This window comes from Ixodes scapularis, unplaced genomic scaffold (assembly GCF_016920785.2).
Source record: "Ixodes scapularis isolate PalLabHiFi unplaced genomic scaffold, ASM1692078v2 PGA_scaffold13__105_contigs__length_92229423, whole genome shotgun sequence".
NCBI lineage: Eukaryota > Metazoa > Arthropoda > Arachnida > Ixodida > Ixodidae > Ixodes > Ixodes scapularis.
In genome coordinates, this window is record NW_024609839.1 from 29,935,975 (window position 1) to 29,944,949 (window position 8,975).

Consider the following 8,975-nt stretch of genomic DNA (forward strand, 5'->3'; position numbering starts at 1 on the left):
CTCATCGGCAGAGTGTATGCCACAAGTGCGGCAAGAAAGGTCACATCCAAAGGGTTTGCCGAAGCGGGACTGACGTAGGGGGCAAGAAACGTCAACCAGGAAAAAGGGTAAAAACGCTGGAAGTTGAAGGAAGACTAGCCGTCGTACACGGCGTGTCTTCGCCCAGCCTTACCCCAGTGACGGTGCAGATGGTGATCAACGGATCTGCGGTTGAAATGGAACTAGACACAGGAGCAGCGGTAACTGTAATGTCTGCTAAACAGTTTCACCAGTCTTTTCCGTCTGTGAAACTGACGCCAACTGTAGTCAGGCTTCGCACCTACACGGGAGCCCTGGTTCGACTTCAAGGCGTTGCGACAGTCAATGTGCAACATGGTGAGGCGTCAGTACAGCTGCCACTGTACGTCGTCGATGGAGCCGGGCCGCCACTACTGGGCCGGGAGTGGCTTCGAACGATACGACTCGACTGGAACAAGATCTGGGAGCTGAATCACATCTCAAGGTCAGACGTTTTTGCTTCTAAACGTATAAAACAGAAGCTTGACTCTTTGCTGTCAAAGTACGAGCCACTGTTCAACGATGAGCTCGGAACTATAACTGAAGAACGAGCAGAACTTTTCTTCAAACCGAACGAGAAACCGAAATTTCTAAAAGCGAGAAACGTTCCGTTCGCGTTGCAAACGGCTGTTGAGGCGGAGTTGTCGAAAATGGAAAAGATGGGCATTATCACTCCGGTGACTACAGCAGAATACGCCACGCCTGTCGTGCCGGTTATCAAAAAGGACGGGGGCATTCGTCTTTGCGGCGATTATAAGACCACTGTCAACCCTTGTCTTGATATTGACCGTTATCCACTTCCAAAAGTTGATGATCTATTCGCGGCCCTATCAGGAGGCGAACTCTTTTCGAAGATAGATCTTAACCGAGCTTATCAGCAGGTGGTGATGTCAGAATCGTCAAAACGCTACCTCACGCTGAACACGCACAAGGGGCTGTTCATTGTAAACAGACTTCCTTTTGGAATCTCGTCAGCACCCGGAATTTTTCAAAGAATAATGGACACCATGCTGAAAGGTTTGAGCGGCGTTTGTTGTTATCTAGATGACATTTTAGTCACGGGCAAGACTAGGGAAGAACACATGGCCAACCTTGAAGCAGTGTTGAAGCGTCTGCTTGAACGAGGAGTTCGAGTCAAGAAAGAAAAATGTTCGTTTTTTCAGCCTGAACTTCGCTATCTAGGTCACAGGATCAGCGCTGACGGCATCTCGACGTCGTCTGACAAGGTGGAGGCGGTGCTCCAGGCTCCCGAGCCCAAGACAAAGCAGCAGCTCCAGCCTTTTTTGGGTGTCGTCAATCACTACGGCAAGTTCGTGCCCCATCTTGCAACAACAGCCCAACTGTTTTACAGATTGCTGCGCAAGGACGAGCCATGGTGTTGGGACCAGCTTTGCCAGGAAGCCTTCAACACCATCAAGGCCGAGCTGGCGTCGCCTCCCACCTTGGCCCACTACGACCCCGACAAACAGCTAAAGCTAGCGTGTGACGCCTCTCAGTACGGGGTAGGTGCTGTAATTTTTCACGTTTACGCAGATGGCAGCGCTAAACCCATCGCTTACGCTTCGCGTACGCTATCGAACGCTGAAAAAGGGTACAGTCAGCTCGAAAAAGAGGCACTAGCCATTATTTTTGGAGTTAAGAAATTCCACTCGTATCTTTATGGTCGGCTCTTCACTTTGGTCACGGACCACAAACCACTCCAGACCATTTTAGGTTCGAAAACTGGAATTCCAACCATTGCCGCTGCGCGATTGCAGCGTTGGGCAGTCGCATTGTCGGCCTACACCTACGATCTTATCTTCAAGAGATCAAGCGAGAATGCCGAAGCAGATTTTTGCTCGCGTCTTCCACTACCGACCGTTGGAAACGAGACTAAAGAAAATGAGGAATCATTCTACTCCTTGCGACTGCCATCACTGCCGGTATCTAGTAGTGATATAGCACGTGCAACAGCGCGAGATCCAGTTTTGTGCCAAGTGAAAGAATTCACAAGCGCAGGCTGGCCCGCGTCTGTCTCTGACAAGAAACTAAAGCCTTTCTTCGACAGACGCAACGAGTTGACCATTCATCAGGGCTGCATCATGCTCGGAATGCGAGTTGTCGTCCCAGGGAAACTGCAATCCCTGCTGCTGGATGAACTTCACGAGGGCCATCCGGGTATTGTGCGCAGCAAGCAGCTCGCGCGCAGTTACGTTTGGTGACCGGGCATCGAGGCGGACCTGAAGCGCAGCGTAAAAAACTGCGTAAGTTGTCAAGAGCAACGTAGTGCGCCTGCCAAGGCACCCCTCCATCCGTGGTCATGGCCCACAACGCCGTGGCAACGTGTTCACATAGACTTTGCTGGACCTTTTCTTCAGTCTATGTTCCTTGTTGTGGTAGATGCCCACTCCAAGTGGCCAGAAGTATTCATGATGCGCTCAACCACGACGGAGAGCACGATTAACACTTTGAGAGAACTTTTTTCTCGTTTTGGCAACCCTGAAACTATCGTGTCAGACAATGGTCCTCAGTTCACGTCACGGGAGTTTAAACAGTTCACACAGGAAATTGGCTCTCGTCACGTCCTGACAGCTCCCTACCATCCAAGTTCAAATGGTTTAGCCGAACGCTTTGTACAGACCCTCAAGAACGCCCTCCGTAAAAACAAGGAGAGTGCGCCTTTGCATGTGAAGTTGCAGACGTTTCTGCAGAGCTACCGCAACACGGCTCACGCCACAACGAACGAGTCACCCGCCAATTTGTTTTTGGGGCGACGTTTGCGCAGTCGCCTAGACGTTGTAAAGCCTTCTGTGGGAGAAAGGGTTGCCCGCAAACAGTTCATGCAGACTGCAAGCCGGCGTGGGCACGATCGTGACTTTGCCGTTGGTGATCATGTGCTCATCCGTAACTACTGTGGCAAACCCAAGTGGGTGCCTGGAGTGATTCTTGCGCAGCACGGCCCTGTTTCCTACCAAGTACGCGCCACCACCTCCAGAGGCAGCTTCACCTGGCGTCGGCACAAGGACCAGCTGCTAAGAACTCCAAGCCTTGCCGACGAGGACGCTGACCAGGAAGGCACAGAGTTCTTGTTGGTTCAACCGAGCGACAACGCACCCCAACCATCGTCCTCGTCACCTACTGGCGGAACTGTCCCAGCCGAAGCAGCACAAACGCCTGCTGCCCGACGGTATCCGGCAAGAACCCGGAAACCTCCCGAAAGATTTCAAGCCGGATCTTAACCTTTTTGAGCGTGTTCAAATAAAGAGGGAGGAAATGTCATGTCTGGGCGCGCGCCGCCGATAACAGAATATCGTAGTACGGCGCATGCGCCACTAAAGATAAAAAGCGGTGCTCCGCTGGCTACCGCCTTCTTTTGCTCAGTTACACCACATCCATGAGCATGGTGGAATAAACCTGTCCTTTCGCCTTTGGAAACCTGCTTGTTCCTCGCTTCTGGCCGACATACAACAACTACGATCTCTCGGGAGCAATGAGAACGATCGTCCTTCCGCAAGCGTCGTAGTCGTCGTTTTTCTCGCCCCTTTAAGATGCAAGTAAACTGCGTGAGCTTCGGGGAAGAGAGAATAAAGACAGGCATTTTATGTCCCCGGTGGGATCTGGTCAAGAAGGTGGGCGAATAATTGGTCTAACAAGCACTTGGCTTTCACTTGTGGAGGTGAAAAGCCTGTCTTTATTCCCCCTTTGCCCATAGCCCATACATTTCACTGGAGAGTTTTAGTAGATCGTTCCCATGACTCCGATAACGATATCCCGATACTCCGCCACCGCCTCCCTTGCGCATGCATAGTATCGTTATCGGGGCTATCGGAGGTATCGGAACGATCTACTAAAACTCTCTACTGTCATCTTAAGCGTGAATGGAATGCTACTATAATGTCAATTTCGTTGTGTGTGCTCGCGCACACTGGCAGCTGCTGGCTCGTGTAAAGATCGTGCGCCACTTAGAATGGGCACTAAAATCTTTGGTTCAGTGCGCTCCTAAAGGTGAACAGAGTGCATGTTGAGTGTTCCGGCCATAGGCTTAAAACGACGATTTGGTACCGCCGCTATGCCCGAGTCGCACTAGAGCGACAAACAGATGCAACATGCAGACACCGACAAGCTTCAAGTCCATCCATCACGCACGCGAACGCATATTTGGCAGGCATGCAATCCACCCTGCTTACTTCACGAGCAGCGAGACTGCAAGCCTAAGACCATCGCGTGCATGGTGCAGTGTTTGAGCTATGGTTTGAGGCTTGTCAGAGGGGCATTAAATATTAAAGTCAAAATTACTTCTCTAATATCCATAAACAATATCATAATGTGTATGCATGTATGTACGTTGTGGTTGTCACTGAGACTTTGTTACATACCAGTATAGAGGAGAGCGGGATCGCCCACCTGATTATAAAATGTTTCGGGAAGACTGAAGATCACGTGGCGGGGGCTTGGCGATTCTCGTTAAACATCACATTGAATGTAACCCTTTGTTGTATGAAATACCTGAGCATCTATTACTATTGGTGCCGTTTGTCGTCTACTTGGTGAACACATATCGTTCATAAAAAAGCTCTATGATTACGTTGAAACTAATATAAAACACAGACCAAATGTAATAATAGCAGGCGATTTTAACCTGTCAAGGATTCGCTGGGATTTATTATCACCGGGAACTAGCGACGTGTGACACTCTGGAATCCTTGTGGACTTTGCTTTCAATTTTGATTTTACTCAAGTTGTCGGTCAAAGTACTAGAAATGGCAAAACAGTTGACACTACCGTGAACCTAGTATTTGTAATTAAAGAGCTTTCGAACTATTATGTTTCTGTATGCAACGGGCTATCAGATCGTGACTTAGTCTCTTTGATATGCTATCTAAACGTTGATGAGCCATCGAAGGAACACCCGGAGAAGTTAGTAAGGATCTTTAAGGCTGCGGTCCCACGGCAGCCATCTTGAACAAGGCGTTAGTTCAACCAATAGATGGCGACACGCACCCGTGGGGTGGCCGAAACATTGGTTCACAGTGGGATGGCTCGAGCACCATCACGTTCCCCTCGTGGCCTTGCTCGCGCCGCTGCCAGCTGTGCTCAGCTATACTTCGTTTCAGCTTCGGGCCAGACGCAGCCGATGCTACAAGCGCGAGCATGTGGCCCAGAACAGTGCTTGCACTGCACGAGCGCGCGTGCTTGGCATTGATGCTGAAAGCCCGGAGCTCGCGCTTGTAGCTTTGGCTGCGTCTGGACCGAAGCTGAAACGAAGTATAGCTCAAGTAGCGTGGCCCAGCAAACGGATGTATGCGAGAATGTCAGGCTGGGTATAAATTGTTGTCTGATATAGGGAGATGCGTTTGGCGGTTGTAACGTGCTTTCGCAATAAATCTTACCAAGAAGGAATCAAATGTTGATTGACGTGTCAATATTGTATCAATGAAAATTTCCTCTGCACGAATGCACGCTCAGTAGACTAAACCAGTGGAAGGGGACGTCGAGTAAACTGCTTCGCGATTTACGGTACTTACCTCACCATTTTAATGACGACTAAAATAACGTCACGAAATATTGTGTTTCACGGGGTCCAGAAGATGTTGTAAAGGTTGTTACATTATAGTTCCCGGAAAACAAACGCCGTTGCAATATTTTCGGAAGTACCGACACACATTATGTTGTAAGTACAGCTTAGGGAAACCATCAGAAGAAATAGGAAGACGTTTATTTGCAATGAAGACGCTATGAATGAACGGCGTTTAGCGACGGCAAGTTATGAGCGTTCGGGAATTTATAAGTTGACGTGATTGCTAACCATGAACATGCGGACAATGAAGACCAGTTTTGTCGAGAGATGGTGTTGTGGTGATGACCGGATATTGGACGACTCATGGCAGACGAACAAGCAAGTTTCTTCTCAGCGATTGGTAAGTGTCCAGTTTCAAGCACAACACGTGGCTACCGACGTTGTCGACGTTTCGAACACTTACCGCTTTCGACAAAAGTCCTGGCACCTGGGCTAACTTTGTGGAAAGACTCGAACAGTAACTGAAAACGATCCACTATTCAGTCGGTGAATGGCGAAACGTATCCACATCTGCGGAGTCATGTACGATGCGTACTGTAAGTGGCTGGAAGTTTACACGATGTCTGCCACGACGTCCAAACACGTCATTGACGTTCTACGGTCTCTTTTACCTACTTTTGCCCTACCGAAAATACTTTTCTCTGATAACGCGCCAAATCTTGCTTCCAATAAAAAAAGTGAAAGCCGTTTACAACTTCCTGTAACGCCGAATTGGAGCGCAGCTCTTGAGGAGGATTGGAGGGTATATTCCTCCTCCTCCCTCGTGATCATGCCTGCTAGTCCTCCTCCCCTCCTGCTCCCCCTCCCTCTCCTTTACCCCTCCCCCCGAGGTCACGTGACCCCCCGGACCATACTAGGCAATGAGGGGAGGAGGGGGAGGGCAGAGGTCCGGGGGGTCACGTGACCTCGAGGGGATGGGATCACATGAACTAGGGCGGGCCGTCACGTGACTTCAGTGGGGGGAGGGGAGTCACCCCCCGGGGTCACGTGACCTTGGCGGGGGAGGAGGGGGAGGAGGAGGAGCGGAGGGGGAGGAGGAGGAGGGGGAGGGGCGACGCCGACGCCGACGCCGACGCCGCACAGGCTGGAAACGGGTCATGTGACCCCCTCCCTCCGAGGTCACGTGACCCGCCCGGACCATACTACACAATGAGGGGAGGAGGAGGAGAAGGAGGGGGAGGAGGAGGAGGGGGAGGAGGCGGAGGGGAGGAGGAGGAGGGGAGGAGGAGGAGGGGAGGAGGAGGAGAGGGAGGGGCGCGGTTACGCCGACGGCGACGCCGACGGCGACGCCAACGGCGACGGCGACGCCGACGCCGCTCAGGCTGGAAACGGGCCCCTAAGAGCTGCGCTCTAATAAACAAGTTTTAGAAGAAAAAAAAACGGCATCAGGCATCACATTAGTGCACCATACCATCCTGCAACTAACGGGCAAGCAAAACAGATGGTGTGCGAAACGAAAAAAAAAATCCCTTTTGAAGCTTACGGAAGAAGCAGTTCAGTGAAGAATCGCCAGGTTCTTGTTCCGGCAGCACGCGTCGGTCTCATCTTATGGTACGTTCACACTTGCGGATCCGCCAGCGAATCCGCCCAGCTTTTGCCGCTGGGGCGAAACGTTGGGCGGAAAACGCGGCGGCGAGGCGTGTAGGTCCGGGATCTATTTCTGCCGCCGAACAAGGCGTTTCGCTGACCGGATGTGACATTCTTGCGCAGCGCGACGCTGCCTACGTCATGAGTAGGCGTTCTTCCGGGAGCTGCAACGACCGGTAGGCCCGGTAGAGACAGCCGAGGTGGGAACTCTCGCGCCTTCTCGTCATATCTGACGAGACGTTACGGAAACCGCTACCGCAGCCGGCGCTGCCGCCACCGCCCGAAGGAAATAAATGTAAACACAACCCGCTCGTCGCCGCCGCCGCCGGGAGCGGATCCGCTCCCGCGGCAGCGGATTTCTCTTCAGGTGTAAACGTACCGTTACACGGAAAAAAAACCCGCCGAAGCAATATTCGGCGGAAGAATAGCCACACCCCTCGATCTCATGATACTATCGCTTACGAACAAAGATCGAGAGATACCAACATCGGGAGTAATGGCAGTTTATTCGGTCGGACAACTCGCCTACGTGAGGAATTTCAGCGGAAGTCTGGCCTTCCATGTAAAACTTGAGTAGAAAATGCTCTATGTTGGTTGACCAGGAGGTGTCATCTCTCTGAATAGGTTGGATATCAATGCCCTTAAGTGTATATATAACTAAATCACAAACCTTTCTTTGTGTATTGTGTAACTGCTCTTGTATTTGATATTAGAATCTACGGTGGTGATCTGGACCTTTCACACCAGACTCCTTTTTCTTATTTTTCGCCTCATACTCCTTTGCGGTTTAAGTATGCTTCAAGAATCTTTTGGAACGGGGACACTTTACGTCAACGAGGCCATTTGTTCCAAGTAGTCAATCAGGGAATGCTGCTAGAAATCTGTCCCTCATATTAACGAATAAGCCGCGCTTCTGCACAGTGCAGTTTTCCTGTTCCACGTACAGTTGTAAAGCAACATCCTCATTGATTCTACCATATACTGTTACGGGTGAAGAAAGTCTTTGGGTACACGATACTTGAAACAAGTCCGGCACTGTACGTTGTGGTTCAACACCCATTAATGTCGTCGTCCTTATAGAGCCTCATCATCTAATCATTACCTCGTCACCTCATATTGCTCTTCATCAACAGTAAGTACAATAGGTTACCGCCACATTACAATCCAAGAATTGAAAAATTAAGTCGTTCAGTCCTTCAACCAGTTTATAATTTATATAATGTTACTACGTTACATTACCTCGAGACGATCGACGTCCATTGTGGATCTTCAAATACTTATACCTGTATATAAATTAGACGCACAAGGGGGGGTTGGTTGCCGAGTGCACGGTCTAGCGCACACCAGCTCGGAGTAAAGTCCCTTGATAAAAGCGTTTTTCACAAGTACCGCCAACCATTGTTGTGGAAGCGCTCGAGACACGTGCCATGAGCGGGTGCTCCGCCGCCATTCGCTTCCAAGGCCCGCTCATTTCAGTGCTGCGCCGCCATTTGCTTCCAAGGGTCGCTCGAGACATGGGCCTCGTGCACTCGCGCATTTGACGCTACTTGCAAGACAAGCGCAAACACATCGAGGGGCTTTAGCTCGGAGCACTGGGAGCGAAAGCTCGCGCTGCAGAACCCACCCCGCCCCTGCCCGTTTCGATCTGGAAGAGCATCGTACCGGCGTGCGGTCGTGCATCACTACTGCGTGGCGCACGTTGAAGACCCCAGGTTTTCGGTTTTACCACACTGGCTAAATTGCTCATCTACAGCTGAGACACCAGACGCCCACT

At 50.9% G+C, this 8,975-nt stretch overlaps 1 protein-coding gene across 1 annotated transcript; it reads left to right on the forward strand.

Annotated features, from left to right (window-relative positions):
• Window positions 1-2,322: 2,322 nt before the first annotated feature.
• Window positions 2,323-3,275, forward strand: LOC120837731 (uncharacterized protein K02A2.6-like). Its single transcript, XM_040207295.3, has one exon. The coding sequence runs from the start codon at window positions 2,418-2,420 to the stop codon at window positions 3,273-3,275; it is 858 nt and encodes a 285-aa protein (XP_040063229.1). The 5' UTR covers window positions 2,323-2,417.
• The last annotated feature ends 5,700 nt before the right edge of the window (window positions 3,276-8,975 follow it).